Source organism: Ambystoma mexicanum, chromosome 2q, assembly GCF_040938575.1.
Source record: "Ambystoma mexicanum isolate Mex_15411 chromosome 2q, UKY_AmexF1_1, whole genome shotgun sequence".
In the NCBI taxonomy this organism is placed as follows: Eukaryota; Metazoa; Chordata; class Amphibia; order Caudata; family Ambystomatidae; genus Ambystoma; species Ambystoma mexicanum.
This window is the reverse complement of record NC_090924.1, coordinates 309,927,814-309,945,210: the sequence shown is the minus strand read 5'-3', so window position 1 is coordinate 309,945,210 and position 17,397 is coordinate 309,927,814. Positions and strand designations below refer to the sequence as shown.

At 44.2% G+C, this 17,397-nt stretch overlaps 1 protein-coding gene across 1 annotated transcript in view; it reads right to left on the bottom strand.

Annotated features, from left to right (window-relative positions):
* LOC138568695 (uncharacterized) overlaps nucleotides 1-17,397 on the bottom strand; it is a 1,243,988-nt gene that overhangs the window by 898,090 nt on the left and 328,501 nt on the right. Inside the window, exon 69 of the mRNA XM_069646472.1 lies at nucleotides 11,728-11,855. Within this exon, the coding sequence (XP_069502573.1) occupies nucleotides 11,728-11,855 (128 nt within the window). The remainder of the gene's footprint in view (nucleotides 1-11,727; nucleotides 11,856-17,397) is intronic.

Sequence of the window (17,397 nt, the reverse complement as noted above, 5' to 3'; positions counted from 1 at the left end):
TCAGGGGTGGAATTGTCCCCCTTCAAACTAAACTATAAGAAAACAGAATGGATAAAAAGGAGTATTCGGGGAGAGAGTCATCTCATTGGGAAACATTTTAACATTATTTACCGGAAATGCCGGACAAACCATGAGAAGCCAGAAGAAACATAGGGGAATGGAAAACCCCTTCTTCCTGGTAGAACTTTATTCCTTTTGTTTTCTGCACCTGATAACTTTATGTTTGAAACTTTAGGAGAAGGCTATAAGTCTACAGCGCATAGAAATCCCCATTTTCACCTTGTATTTAATTTAGTGTGTAAGGGTCAGGTCAGGGTTTTGGACACAGGACGGAGGATGCTTTATTTGTTGAACATCCTGATACAGACGTTCATTAGCTTTATTGAGGCTGGGAAACTCCTCATAGACCTAGGCATAGGTAGGATTTCCCTAACCCTTTTTATTATTTTGACAATAAAAGTACTATTTCAAACCCGAAACCTGATACTGTGTCTGAGTCTTCGACCCCTTGGAATGTTTCCTCTTCGTTTTGTCCTTCCGGATGGGGGACTTCTCCACTATGCCGTGCTCTATGCCCTGCAACCTCAAGTGGGTCTGCTTATTCCTTCTCTCCTTTTGGAGAAAGGTGACAGTTTCACTTCACATTCTCTAAGCTCCTTCAGTTACATCGACTTGCACGACGTGCAGTCCTGTGTGTCTTGGCCCTTACCAAGACAGTAAAGGTATATGTGGTGCCAGTCCGACATAGAATTTTTCACCTGTAATCCATGCAGGGTTTGAACCCTAAAGACCATGTCGGATTAGGCATTGCAACAAATTAGAGAGGCAAAGTAACAATACGTTTTAGAATATTTTGTTAAAACGAAATGAGCGCTGTTCATAATAGAAGGGTGCGCACAAAAAGGAACTGAGGTGACAGGGCTCAGCGCCTCTATATATACTGGCCCCAATGTCATTTCTGGAGTGGGGTGCGTAGAGCTGTCGGGCGGAGCCGACGCAGAGCCACGCTTTGCTCCCTGGTGGCGGAAAAAGTTTCCGAAAGAGTAGCTGGCACTGAGAGATAAATATCATGTAGGACTGGAGATACTTGCATGTCTCAGTGCAGATTGAAACGTGCCAGAAGGATCATTTCGTTTGATTCCTTACGTTGGGTAATAGTCAATGAGTTGTTCTACAAATAGAGCTTTGACTTAAGTAAGTGATAGATGACACTGACACTGATTCTGAGAGCTTTCCATTGGGTGTTTTTGACTTCAATCACAAAAAATTCAAAGGAAGAATAGGATTGGGATTTTATCTGTTTGCAAAGAAGGTTTTACTTGTGGATCAAAGCTACCCATCCATATGAGACTTCTTCACCAATCTAGGTGGATGATACCAGAGACATGATGTAGGAGGAAGTCAAATCATGTTATGAAGTCAGATAAAATGATGTGTGTTATGAAAGAAGCTTCCAGGCTCTTTAAGATTTCTTCATAAAAGTTTATTTCATCTTTCTTGTTACAGTTCCACATGAAAGACACCACCGGCTCCCATCACCCAGGCAGGCCAGCTGTAACTGCCACTCACAGGACACTCACTCAGAACATTCCATCATCCACTCATAAACATTCCACATGACATCACAAGCTACCTCACATCAGACAGGCACAACACAACACACCTCCCGCCTTCCAAAACACACGACACCAGGCACACAACTGACAAACAAACACTTCCACGGCCAAACCCAACCATCAAAACATCACACCATGACGAACTACATTCCATGAACCAATCACAAAGATACTGTCATCCATCTGCCTGTTCCTGCCACAAACAGGCAACTGTGCTCTCACCCCAGGACCTGGCCAACCCTGAAACTGGGCTACTTCACCTACGTTCCGACACCACCACAGAACTGCTTCACCTCCTATCACCTGCTCCTACCTCCAACAATGCGGGTGTCCAGGCTGCCACCCTGGAACTCCAGCAGGCATCTAGAGTGGCACTCTAGAGCTCACTGAGGCCTCAAAGCCTCCAAAAAGACAACCACAACCTCTCTCCAACAGGGATTCACAAAGTGGAAACATACAACATCACTGAAATCACAAAATTCAATGGACTCGACACCAGACCACGTTGTACAAACATTCCAAACACATTGGGAGCAGTGGCCAGGCACTCCCAATGCCAACATCAATGACTGATAAAAACTAAACGATCTTATTCGCAAGGATGGCATCCTCACACAAGTCGAACTGTTGAACCCATAGATAAAATGAAATCCACAATAAATGCCACAAGTAACATAGAAAACAACTTTCTCATCATCTCAGGAGACACCACACCCCATTCCAACGGGTCATTACCAGGCGTCCCCAGCTACCCCTTTACCACCAGCTACCTACTGTCCTCTGTGATGAGAAGGGTAACAAACCCTAGAGGAGGCGCTACCTCCCTTACGGAACAACCGCAACGCTGTTCAACCTTTACCAGAATCAGATCACCTCTATAAACCAGACCAATTCCCAAACATGAATTAGAAAAGAACATATTTCCTTGTACTAAAAGAGTCGAGGCGCTACCTCACTCTAGAACAACCACATGGCTGGTAAGCCTTCACCAAACCACATAAACTCTGTAAATAACCAGACCAAAACCAGAGCAGAAAGACACTACCTCCCAAAACCCACACCAAGCAGGCGAGGCGCACCACGCATCACTCATCGCAAAATAGTCATCGCACCATACTGATATAGGCATATCCAAAGAGACATTCACGCATTTGCAATGCTCACACAGAATCTTAACCATTAGCAAGATCTCACTGACACTCACCATCACCGTACAATAAATAATTGCATATTAAATACATTGATCAGCGTCAGCTTGAAAACATATGCATTTAAGACCATTACATGCTAATAGCACATGTCTTGCTAAAGTCCAAAGCCATTTGAAGGCTGTAAAGAAAACCTAAAAGTCTATGTTGTTTTAATCACAACATACAGCCCAAAAATCCTCAAACAATTAATCTAGCACGTTTGCAGCAATATGTTCCATGCCCATACCTGTACCAAAACACTTCATGCACGACATTATTAGACCAGTGCAGTGTCAATATTACTATAAACCGTTTTGGTACATCACCTAATAAAAATTAGTTCTAACCCACACATGTACCCTCATGCATCAGTGCACTCATAACCATAACAGCTTCTGCAAACTAAAGTCCATGTGCCACAGAGCGAAGCACTCCCAACCTGAAAATCCTCAAGTGAGTTAATCTAAAAACCAACCATCATATTTCATACTAACTAATAAAAACACAAAACATAGTTCGACATAAACAGACATGTCCATAACGTGTCAAGGTCCCAAACCATACTAACAGTGACCAGAAGTCCACATTATGGAGCAATGTTATGCCAAAGAGCAATCACTAATAATGCTACATAACACAAAACCATATTATTTTAGCGTACAGTATCATTCTCCTCTTTAACCCGCTTTAATAAAAGGATATATTTCTGTATGCCGCTAAAATCGCAGCAAATGATTGTCTGAACCCGCATTTCTCTGTCACCTCCATAAATCTGATGTGCATTCCTTTGGTGGATGCAAACACATTATGAAGGCGATCCTTTAGTGATGCACATATCCTTTGCAGTCCCTGCGTGCACCTCTCCTCAGCACATATGAACGGCTCCTATTTTTTTTTGTATCCAAGGAAGCACAGTTCGTATCATCCGACGCTCTATTGAGGGATGTCGGTGGTTAAAATGAAACGGTCCGTCTCCTTCCTGGCGTAGCAAAACGTGTGACATCATCATGTTATTCTCAGCATGCAGGTCCTTTCCTCGACCTGTGCAATGCTTCCCATCCAGTTCATTGTTGCATGACTATTCCTAACTTCGCAGCTCTTCGAATTACATCATCAGACCCGATCAGTGGAACATTCGTTTCACATCGTTCCTTTCCTTCACCAACACTCCCAGCCACCAGTGTGATGTCATCAGTCACATATCTATAACGGAGCAGTGCCGAGCTCCAGCTGTCCAACGGTCACTTATTTAGCTGACTGTCACTAAGGTAATGTGTGCCTTACCTTAGTGACAGTCAGCTAAATCAGTGACCGTTGGACAGCTGGAGCTCGGCACTGCACTTTACTTGAACCAAAACAAAGAAAAATGCTGTCCTTAACAAAATTCCAGTACTTTCACCAAAGCATACGGCTTAAGCACTCCTGAGGACCTGAGGAGCTTTACCAGTGCTCCTCCTTCCAGTTTAAACGATGCCATATCTGGCCACTGCACCATATGAGTCTCTGGCAAAGTCACTCAAAATTGGATTAGTACCTTGACAGCTTGCCCCTTTCTTCACCTTATGTGACAAAGCCTTACTTCAGCTATGGGATCAGATTGCCCTTATCCTGCTTATAGGAAAACCTCCCTTCTTGATCAATCCGCACAGCTCCCCTTTCTCCTGCGCAGCTTCAAACTCCTCCCAGTGGGCCAGCTCTAGTCTACAGCCACCTAGGACCAGGTTTAATAGTTTGCAATACAGATTTTCCTTTCACCTGCTGGACCAGCCACTTCTCCAGCCCCCCAGGACTCAGCACTGCTTGCAAAGTATAGGCTGCCGATTCCATTGCTGAGGGGCCCTTAGCCTGTTCTTCCCCTGCGCCCTGGGTGATGGGACTTACAGTTTCTGGGGGCAGTGTTGTCCTTCTTCAGCAGCTTATACTTCCTGCACCCCCCTGCAGCAGGGTCCTTCAGTCCTTCTGCTTGTGGCTCGTAGGTTCCCTTTATCCAAGACCGACTCGTCGCCAATGTTATGAAAGAAGCTTCCAGGCTCTGTAAGATTTCTTCATATAAGTTCATTCCATCTTTCTTGTTACAGTTCCACATGAAAGACACATAGGACATTAGCTGGGACAACACCGGCTCCCATCACCCAGGCAGGCCAGCTGTAACTGCCACTACACAGGACACTCACTCAGTACATTCCATCTACTCATAAACATTCCACATGACATCACAAGCTACCTCACATCAGACAGGCACAACACAATAATGTGTTCAAATGAAGGTTGAGGTTTATATCTCTTATAATATTTGCCATTTGCAAAGCGTGGGTAAGGACAGATTTGCGGTTGGAAATTAGGACAATCTAAGAGGTTGTCCAGAGATAGTGAATGTAGTATCCATGCATTGAGGTTTGTGGTATGTGAAAAGAAGGGGGTTATTTTATGTTGTTTTGAACCATATAAGTCTGGAAATGGGGCCTCATGCATTTTATCGCATTGCTTAAATGAAATTGAGTGATATTACAGCTTTACCATCCATGTGTTTTCTTTCAGGTTGTAGGCAGTAGGGCATTTAGCTCAGTTGCGCTCATCAACACTCTTTTGGATAGGATTTAAAGCAGGTTGGTCTCTAATTGCCCCCATTGACTGCTCCATTAGAGGAGGCAGTTGTGGTTCGAAATTAGACAGAGGCAGTGGAAGACCGGAGGCCCCATAAGCTCCTTCGTAGTTGAGATCAGCTTCTGATTTGATTTGTGTAGGTCTTGAGGCTGGCACTCTAGTTCTTCAGATGCAATATTCTCAAGCTGAGGGCAGTGATGGCCACATCTAGATCGCTTATTGTGGAGGGAACATCTGCAAGTGGGTCGGCTGGGATAATAGCTTCCATGCTCCTATTTGATTCAGATATAGAACCTACATTTGAGATATGAATGATTGCATTGAACCTCTCGTTAATGTTTTTGGCATGTCATGATTTAGATGTGTGGTGGGCATGAAGCAGCAAGGTTGTGCAGCAAAGTTCTGGGAATCCATCACCCACAGTGGTGAGGGCATCATTGTGCGCAGTAGAATTGTTATTTTTACGTTTTTGGGTAGTGATCTCTGCGTTAGCAAGGTAATTCATATCCTCAGTGAAGATCTTTGGGTCTGGTGGGTGTGTCATAGGAGAGAGTGTTATGGTGATCTGGTTATCACCCTTCACTGGGGCTGAGGCTGGCTAATGGAATGGCAGAGGTTGAATATGCTCTTAATCTGGTGTAGCCTTTCATCTGATCGGGTGTGACTCTTACATGGTCTAATTTAAACCATGGGAGGGCCAGGGAGTTTATCTGACTGAAAGACGTTTGCTTCAGTCTTTGGGAAGTCAACGTGAAGACAGTGCTATCCCGCTGATTTGCCTGCAGATGTGCCACCCTGACCGCGCGACTCAGCACCCCTTGAAGGAACGAGAAAGGTGAGAAAAAGAGAGGCCAAGTTGGGTCAGAGCCCATGCAAGTCTCACAGACGTCAGCGCGAAGTCAGAGCTGATCCACTGTTCAGCTGTGAGTCAGAGAGGTTGGAGGGGAATGTAAGCTTCAACACTCGCCATTGGGGAAAGCATTGTCTCATTTGTTGTAAAAGGGGAGATTGTTTTTTAAAATCTTTTTTGATTATAAGGAGAGAGTTATGGAACTGACCGGAGGTCCTTATAAGCTGTTATAAGCACCTCAATCCTGAGGCCAATGCCTTACTATCGTAGATAGAGGTGTTATTTGAGGACTTCAATAGGGCTCCGACTGTGGAAGGATTGATGCTTGAAAGTGCTCCAGACCATAACGAAATTGGGGTAAAGCCTTCTGAGCAGGGGTGTTGCTAGGCCTGGAAAAGATCCGGGGCTAAGCTAATGTCGGGACCGTTGGGACTTGGGGCTAGCTACCCTTTTGGTTGTAGTCCCTGAGCTTTTATCCGGGGCTACAACCAAAAGACCCGGGGCTATATCCCCCTCAGCGTCCCCCAGCAACGCCTCTGCTTCTGAGGACATGCTGGTGCAGTATGAGATGCACTGTCCAGTATATCAGGAAAGAGGGTGAACCGTGCCGAGTCCATACCATTGGAGCACATTATAAAGCCCCAGAAGAACATATTTGAACTCTCATATTGGGACTAAATTGCTGAAGACGTTACATTGGCAAACAACTAAGACCAGCTTTTACCCTCCTTGACCAAAAATAGTGGCCCGGAGACAAAACTCCCATCATGTGGCACAATGGTAATATCAAGGGAAGTTACACCACTAGACGCTAAAACAAATCACCAAGTCTGAGTATTAGATACAGCCACAGGATATCCTTATGGACCCTTTGAGGCTATAAGGGGAGCTATTTTAGCTCTGTTGAGGATTTCTTTCGGACAATGTGGGACATTCCAAACACTGCTAAAATTGTGCAGGGCCTTCATGCAGTTTCAAGTTCATTTTGGAGCTTGGTAATTTAAGGCCAAAGTGTACTGTACATGCATTTTCAGTAGAGCATTCCCATTAGCCAGTACGTCTTGTAACCAGGTTCAAATAGGTCATCACAGAGGCTGAGTACTATTTACATAGTAAACATTCATTTTAATACCTTCAAGTGTATAAAATAGCAAACAAGTATTTATAGCTATAATTCTATTGAGACACTACGGTGGTTGAAATCAGATGTTATGTAGGCATCCATATGAGGTAAATCTGTTGAGTCTTAGGTGTGGTTGAAAACAGATGTTATGGATGGTGATGCCATTGAATTCAGTGGCAATAAAACACTGGTATACAGTTTGCAACACAGCAAATTGTCCATGCTGAAAAGCTGCATACTACCTGTGAACTAATTCATCACAGAGGAGTGAATACTAGTCATAGAAGCAATCATCTTATTTATTTGGATGTTCCCAATGAAGTGAAAATATCAGCCAGGAGAAACATCACAGTGGGGCGAAGCGTAAGAAGCCAGATGAAATAACGGACAGCGTAGTGGAGCAAGCTATGGAAGGGTCCTGGCCCCCATCACTCACATCCAGTGAGCCTGAGAATGATGACGATGATGATGAGCTAGATTAATTGGACCTATCCGAATCCAGTAAGCACCATATGATTCCGAAACCACTGACACCAAGTTTGAAAAGGACAATGCCACATCGAAGGCAGAGAAAGACAAAGCTACTTCTCTACATCTGTAAGTTGAAAAGAATAGCATGTGGAAACAAGACCATCAATGCCACCTTCACCACCTTCGTGGTCAAATTAGCATAGTAGGGCACGCCTTAGACCACCATGAACATCTAAAGCTTGGAATGTTCCATCCCGGACAGAACAAAATCGCACGACCTGCACTTTGTGCAAGAAAACTGTGTGCTGGAGGAGACCTCGGACTAACATGGGTACCACATCTTTGTGGGCCCATATGATGAAACATCATGCACAGTACTGGATGAAGTCTTAATACCGTAACATTTGCCCTCTTAGTAGAAGCTTATCACCATAAAACCCATAATCCGTATAGTCGCTCAAGAAAACATTGTTGCTCTGCCAACATTGGGCCTCATCGCAAGTGGGCGGTATCCTGGCAGTAAATCTGCAGGGATACTGTCCAACGCAAATAGCGAGTTGGGTGGGGCGGTAAGTCCCCATTTATATTGGGTCCATTAGACCAAATGAGGCATTTTCAGCGCTATTACCGCAGCGCTAATAGTGCTGCGGTAATAGCGCTGAAAATGGATGGAAAGTGTCCAGATTTACTTCCAGCGCAAAGCTGGAGGTAAATCTCCACCTTTCCGCCCAACTCATAGTTGGGCAGAGCGGTACTGCGGCAGTAATAGCATTATTGCCGTATTTGTACAGCTCCACCCAACTTGTGATGAGGTCTATTGTCTTGGATGTAGAACCCCAGCTCAGCTTCCTGCAGTAATAACCCTTTGGGCTGGGCCAGTGGGATGGAGGCAGCATGAAGACAAATATAACAGGTTGCATTACACAGTGTGTTTCCTCAGTGCTAAGCTTGTGGTTATTCTGCTTATGCAACCATAATCCATATTCTTTTGGCGAAAATCCATTTCCATTGGTTCATTAGTAAAAACCAATCAATGCTGGGAAATTGCCAGTCAATGTTATTTTTTATGACAGCCATATCACGGTTGCTCAACAAACTACTTTTCACTATGGGGCAGGCGCTAGCTCACTCTGAGGCAACAATGTCAATTTCACTATTTGCATGTGGACAAGTGGATGGAGCATTGGCTACATATGCTCACTGAAAGGGGTCCTGATGTAATCCAATGGGATAGCAGGTGCATGCATGTTTGGTAAGGCTGCCTGACGCAAACCTCTATTTGCCCCAAGCATCCAGTCTCTTGCTCTACCTGTCTGGAGGGAGGGATGGCTGGGAAAGTGGATGTCTTTAGGTTTGACGCCACCACCACATTTTCAGGGGAGTCTTGAGATGATAGAAAGGCCGGATCACATGTCACTGGGCGTCGTTTCCTCGCCAAATCCTTGTCCATCACTGTAGCAGATGCAGATTTCTCCCAAACCTCCGTTACAGGTGCCTCCACTGCCACATTGAAGGGCAGCAGCATCTCCTTTTTGGGGGCATTATCCAAGATATCACAGAGCTCGTACTGTATCTTGGACCTGGATCGAACAGAAAGCCGAAGGTCTCTGAAACCTTGGCCATAATCTCCTGGAAAGTGGCTTGAGTGGGAGTTGGCAAGATATCCATCTTTGGAGATGTGTCCAAGCCACTGTTGACCCTCAAGTCCTCAGCAAGTCCGAATATATCATCACCTTTCCTGTAAAACGTTTTGGTGAAATCGCTCTCTTCCCTGGAAACTATTGGCTTCTGCCGAATGGTACCTGATCACCTTCCTCGCTGTTGATGGAATACATTTTCGGTATGAAGGTGTCCGTTGGAAGGGGAGCGTACTCTTGGGGAGCTTCGACCACACCGACGTTGATTGGTGCCGAGGACCTTGAGATTGGACGGGCGCCGGGACGGCAGCACCTATAGGTCGGGTCATACCACGCCTGGGCCCTTCCGTCAGTATTGGAACCGGTCCAAGCCCACAGGCCTGCAGTTGTGGACTCCAGCATGTTCACTGCCATTTGCAACAGACACAGCGTGGCCCGTTGGCTACCCGGCCAAAGCCAACGGCACCTTTCACCACTGAAGCCAGACGTGCTTTTGCTGCTAAGGCTGAAGCCGTTGGCGCCGCAGCAAACGTGTCCATCATCTTTAGGTGAATTGCCTCCCATTCCTCTTTAGCGGAGGGTGGGAAAACGGATCTGCACCTGCCGTTCCGGGGACTCCCTGGATCGGTGGCTTCTCTTCCTAGAGGATGAAGAAGAGTGACGGTGAAAGGAACCACTCAGGACGTGGGACCTCTTCCGGTGCTTCTTCTTCTCCTTCTTTTCCTCCACTGTGCACAGGGCATGCTTTTCAGGACTGTGCTCAGCGTTGTGCGACCTCGAGCGAGCCCGTGACTCCACACTCTTTGCCTTATGGACGAAGGTGAAGCGTTTTGCTGCCCTTTCCCAGAGGGGCTTCGGGTGTATGGATTGACACGACCCGCAATCCTGCATATTATGCCTCGTGCCCAAACAGTAAAGACAGATCCGATGCACTTCTTAAACCGAAATCTGAAGGCTACAATCTGCACACAGTTTGCATCATGAGGCCTTCGATGGAGTCAGCATGTCTTAGATTAATTACTTTGCAAGGGAACACATTCCGATAAGAGAACAGTGCATGGAAAAAGGAACTGAGATCCTGGGGAATGGTTCTGCTATATATACTTGTCCTGACAACATATCTGGCGTGGGCTGCATAGAGGTGTCGGACGGAGTCGACGCAGAATGCGGAGCACCCCATGGTGGTGGAAAGGTTTACACGAACAGCTGCGCTGAGGATAGGATTTTCATAGATGAGGAATCTGTCAGAGGAAATAATCCATTAGAGGCTGAATTGTGAGTGGCAATCGTGTCACACAAGAGCAGAAAGACCCCAGGTAGCGATGGCCTACCGGCAGAATTCTATAAAACTTATGTGGATTGGCTAGCACCGACACTGAAACAACTTTGATTATTCCTTCCAGAAGGGGTCCTTTCCGACGTTTATGAGGGAGGCACTCATATTGGTGATATTGAAGACAGGTAAGGATCGATCTCCATGCTTAATTTAAACACTAAAATACTGGGGAAAATCATCGCCAATATATTGTTGAAAGAGGCATTGCATATAACACATCATGACCAATGAGGGTTTGCTTGGAGAAAGAAAATGCTCATGAACCTATGCAGATAGCACCATATTATAGAAATGGTACAGGATGGAGAAGGCAAATTGGTCATAGAGCCTCATTACAAGTCCGGTGGTAACCGTGCCGGTAAATCCAGCAGGTTGCCGCCGGACTTGTAAATTTTACCAGCGCCTGGTTTGCCGGAAACTCTGGGGCATTACAACCCCAGCAGTCAAGGAAGTTAGGGGCTGGTAAAATCTTGTTCCCCATTCCCATAAAGTCCCATAGGACTCTATGGGAGTGGGGAATACGGAAGCACCAGCGCTGTTACTAACTGTAACTGTGACTGCTGCACTGCTGCGAGACCCTGCTCGCCGCGCTAGACTTTTTCCTTCAATCTACCTGGATTACAACAACACCAGCCTCTCCTGGGTATACCAGCAACATCTGTGGATTTCCACTATCTATATGTTATGCAGATCGGGGACCACCAACGCATTTGACATGGGCCACAAAACACATTCCCGGATAGCAATGAATGTCAGTCTCCACTGGGGTACTTTACTCCAAGTAGGTGACATAGAAGTGATAGACTCTGCAAGCTGTGCAATACCAGTGATCCATCCGACCCAAACAAGATTTACACACAAATTAAGCGAAAAGTAAAAAAACACAAGGCACTCTGTCACCTGTGATAGCTGTTCCACAGGAATCAGTGCAACTAAATCCTCAGCAGTCATTTGTTTGGCGAAGATAAAGAAATTTTCATTCAGGAATACTTGGAAGCTTGTTTCATTATCACACGCCAGTCTGGAATCTGATCAAACAGAAAGAAAGCATTTTTAATTAAGTTGCAAACCCATGTTACTTAGCATGTAAGATAAATACAGTAGCGGCAATGATGTCAAACCTGCGCAAAAACCGATTGATGCTTTACTGATTAGGTGCATTTTTCATGTGAAGTTAGGGAATCATAGAGTATTCAATTAGTTCACAGCATCTACTGGATCCTGGAAAACAGAGCTTATCAGGATCTTGGCTTTCGGGTCTTCCACCACTCAGGATATTATTAGAGGATGTTCTATGGTTGGATTTTTATCATTGCCACACAATTTTCCTATTCATCGGAATAATACATTTGGAAGTGATTGAACATTTTCTGCTTTCCAATACAAAAAATATAGAGATGCACATTATATGAAGGCAGGCAAACAATCTCAACCCAGTCTTCTTTTATCAGAGATAGTCCAGAGATGTTTTCTATAGTGTAGAGTTCAAGAGTGCTAAGTGCTGATTTTTCTAGAGAGATTATGTTGCCTAGAAACTCCATATTTTCTACCTGCCTTACCAACCACTGCTCTTAGCAGCCCTTCTGTTAATTTCAACTACTGGTGCCTCGTTCTCGCGTCTTTTTGTTTGATGTGCTCTTTCCCACTGATATTGGATTCCATGAGTGCACTATATTTATATTTACACATGCACTTCAATAACGAAGCCACAGACACACTAACGTAAGACGGAGATGTTAATTGATACATAATTGTATGTCTATACACAAGAGTTGATGCAATATCAAAAGGGATATATTACAGGCAATTAATGCTCGAATAACACAAACGACACAAAATTCTCTTACCAAATTATATATACACCAGTCACGTTCGTAATTGGTTTAAGTTATAAGTAAGTGGCAATCTGTATATCCTAATTTTGAAAGCAAGGCCATTCCACTCACAGATGGCCGATATTAAGCAATTTAGATGGAACACATAGAAACTAGTCCTTCTTTTATGTCCAGGCTCGCTCACTTGGAAATGGCCGACAGTATGCTATGAATAGAAAACAACACACAGGAATCAGTCCCCTTTCTATGCCTAATATCATGCCACATGAGGTATTTTAAAATGTATGGTAATGTGGATCACCTGTTGTGATCAAGCGGTGAGGGAACCGCGAAACGCGTAAACTCTACTATGCAAGGGCCGTACTTTTTGGGAGAGCCATGATGTTAGTGGATTTTTAATAGCCATGTGTTGCACGCATATATTGAATAAAGGACTTTTGTGATTTCGGTTTCCTGAAGCAACTTTTTGAATGGGGGAGTGCTTTTCAAAAGACTGCGGAAGAAACAGTCATACGAAAATATTTTAACGTTGATTTGTGACAACGTAGAAAACGCACCGGTGGATTTGGAAGTAACAGAGCGCGCGGCCATTTCACGAACTGAAGATAATAATCCCGCTGCTGCTTGGATTGCTTTGGATGTTTTGCCGATCTCTTCTGGGAGGTGGAGCCGCGGTGACACGCTGCACGGCAAAGTAGAAACGGCTGCCTTACAACAGATGCGGACACAAATCCGGGTAAGTGTGACAGCTGCGGCCCCCTTCCTGACTATACAGCGATATTAATGTGCTTTCTACAAAGTTAAAAACACCAATCCTTTTGACCCACCACGCGCGCATGATATTTATTTGTGCGCATCTGCGTCCCCATTCCAAAATAAACACACAAAGCTATTTAACTTTGTAAGTGTATGCCCACACATCACGGGCATATAAGGAAACCGTTTCTCTTTTTCTGCTCAATCATGGCTTTGTGTTGCTCGCATATATTGAATAAAGGACTTTTGTGATTTCGGTTTCCTGAAGCAACTTTTTGAATGGGGGAGTGCTTTTCAAAAGACTGCGGAAGAAACAGTCAAATGAAAAAATATATATATACTGTGGCCGTGTAGTTATGGTTAAGTTGCTAAACCCATAGGAAGAGCTCTTTTTGAGCGGCTTATAACTTCGCTCCCCCTGGACGAATCCACACCAAACTTTGCAAATAAAGTATATGGCCCACTCTGAATTATTTTGCAAAGTTTGGTGAGGTTTGGTCAGGGGGAGCAAAGTTATAGGGGGGTCCCAAAATTATTTTTTTTCCCATAGACTGAATGGGGAAAAAACTTTGCTCATGTCTACAGCCCAAACCGCTGGACGGATTTTCACCAAATTTGCGACAGGAGCAGTGGCTTGGTCCCAAAAGCGTGTTTTTGTAAATTTGGTGAAAATACGTCCAGTAGTTATTTTTAAAACAACCAAAAAGTAGGTCACAAAAAATTAGTGATATATATGTCCGGTCCGCGGACCCACTTCCCTGTTTGCTCCGCGACGTGTTCGCTGATTGGATGGTGAAGAACGTGAAGTGCGTCAGATTTTTGGAAACGCCCACCATCTTGGATTCACGGACATCTGCCGGTGTCCGCGGACATCGCGGTAAAACATAATCAAAAACACAACATTGCACTTGTCAAACTTATCAAATAATCTCTGAGAGATGATGAGGATGGAATGGGATATGGCTGCAAGAAGCAAAAAAACAGGTGTTTTTTGCCGCGAAAGTCCGCAAACAGTACGGATGTTCGCGAACAGTCCTGAAAAGTTCACAGACACCTCAGTATTACAGGGTTGGTGAAATGCAGTTCTTGGATGGCTTATAACTTTGGCACCACTTAATGGAACTGCATGAAATTCTGCATGTATATTCCTGACCTGATTCTGAGTAAGAATGCAAAATTTGGTGGGATTCTGTCATGAGGGAGCAAAATTAGAGGGGGGTCCCAAAATATTGTAAAGGCTTATAAATGTGGTGCTATTTGACAAATCTACACAAAGGTTTGCAAAAAGATTATAGATCTAGATATAGATGTTTTCGTAAAGTCTGAATGGATTTTGTCAAGTGGGGGCTACGTTATATGACGACTGTATGTGCATACATTTGACACTTTTGAAAAAATAAAACATGGGTGGATTTCCAGCAACTTGCGTAAGGAGCATTGGCAAGGACCTACAAGCATGGTTTTGCAAATGTGCCCGTGTTTTATTATTTGACAAGTGTCATAATGTAGCTACAAAAAATAGCGGTATACCTTTAGTGACTGAGGGGTAGCCTGTGGCCATGGGCAGTGGCCAGATTGTCCGGGTCATGGAATAAGGTCATGATCCGGACAATCTGGCTACTGACCAAGACCACAAGGGACAAAACATAGGATTAAAGTGCCCATGTCCACCTGGGACTGGCTTTGTGGTAAAGTTATTCAAAATTAGGATAGATCTGAAAGGGAAGAAAAATATGCTCGTGGTAATATGGTCACAGGGTTCTCTTTTTGCCTTCTGCAGTCTGCCATGGAAAGTGAAGAGGGGCCCTGTATGGAACCCTCGCTTTCCCTTTCCATGGTGGCCATCTTGGAAATGGATTTTCCTTCCTACACCGGGACGCCGTAGGCGTCCCGGTGTAGGAAGAAAAATCCTCTTTTTTAGCACCCCGGGTTCCTGCTTTGGGAACATAGGGTGCTAATGGCCTTGATACCCCATTTCAGGGGCTGGAATGGGGGGATAATGGTCCAGAGACCTCGTTATCCACCCTCGCTTCGCTTGGGCTGATAACTTGGGCTGCTGGGCCAGTATCCACCGTTCCAGTCCCTGGAACGTAGGATGAACGCCACAATATTTCCATTAGCATAACACAAAATGCAAATGGAAATGTTGGAAAATCTTATTGAGTCTATGTACGTTACTAAGAAATATAAAGTAGATGGAGTCTATACATGTTTTTTTTTGTTCTATTTTTTAACTGTGAAAGGTGGTTCCTAAAGGAATATGTCTTTTGTTGTTTTTCGATGTATTTATTTTGGCAGGAGAGATGAGAACTAAAGGTGGGGAGGGAAATGAGGGAAGAGGAACCAAACACTAATATGGAGAGGTAGGTGGACAAGGGAAAATGTTGCGCGTGTATTATTTCTAAGGTAGGGGGCAGAGTTTCTCATGCTTCTTGATTACAGCAGTGGTGGTGGCTTTTGGGGAGGAGGGATGGCATTAGCTGATGCCATTTTAAGATAAATAGCAGTTTTGCTACAAGTATGTACTGTGTACTAGATTGTTAATGGATAATGAGTAGGAATAGGTGTTGGAACTGTGCAAGGGAAATTTTGAAGTTGAAAGTTCCTAGATCAGTAGAAAATGCAGTTCTGAACTGTCCGCGAAGCAGAGATCTTATCGTGAAGTGCGGACGGGTTCTCAGACACGTCATCATGCCACGCGCCAGCGTATGGTCGTGTGGCACTGTCTGGAAGGTCCGCTATGAAGTCAGATGTTCGTAGACGTCTACGGATGCAAAACTAGTTGAAATAGTTGCAAAAAGTGTATGGAAGTGTTAAAAATGATTCCAGAAGGTGGGAAATGGCAAAGTTTTAAGGTGACACTTTGTAAATTGGACACAATCATTGCTATATTGGGTAAGTAAGATATTAGTAAGTTGTATGAAAATTGCATGAACATGTAAAAAGCTATGAAATTCACTGACAAAACTTTGTTAAAGGGGCGTTATAGTTAAGTTGGACTAATAAAAACCTATGAAATTCAATGAAAACACTTTGTTAAAGGGACGTTATGGTTGAGTTGCACTAATAAAAACCTATGAAATTCAAAGAAAAAACTTTGTTAAAGGGACGTTATGGTTTCAAGTGAAATCGAAAAACCCCAGAAATTCGCCAGTTATGGTAAACTAAACAACCATAACTCGTGCCACCACCGTGCACTGCTAAGACTAACACCCAGGACATCAAAGATGACATCACAAATGTCATTGATGAACAACCAAGGAAAGCTTCACAAGAGATGTTTACTGTTTTAAACGATGTACTCATTGTTATGGACTATTCTGAAATGCTAATATCACATATGTAGAAACAGAAGGGTGGTCTAAATTTGGGCAACAACCTAAAGTGATCTTATGTCTGATGCCATTAGATAAATAATCATTGATGTAATTTATGATGTTATTAGCAATGTTACCAATGATGTCAGCAGTGATATCATCAGTGATGTCATCTGTGATGTCATCATTGTGGTCATAGACTGCGCAACAGGGGACATGAAGTTAAGGTGGCTTTAGATGAATTTCAGGGGTTTTGTTGCGTTAAGTTCTCAGCTTAACGTCCCTGCAACTAAAGTTTATTTCCTTGAATTTCAAGGGTTTTGTTATTCCATAGATGGTTTCCGCACATGGCCAATGCCCACTGCTTATGACTGTGCCCACTTTATATTTAAGAACACTACCATACCACTAGCCATGGCCTTTGGTCATGGTCAGTGAGCATGACCTCCGGTTGTACCCACTGTCCAATTTAAACACTACCAGACAACTAGCCACGGCCTGCGGCCATGGCTGATGGGCATGGCCAACTGCCCATTTTAAAACACTACCAGACCATTTACCATGGGCTATGAGCATGGCCAGTGGGCATAGCCTTCGGCTGTTCCGACTGTCCATTTTTAGAAAACTACCAGACGACTAGCCATGGCTGGTGGGAACTGTCA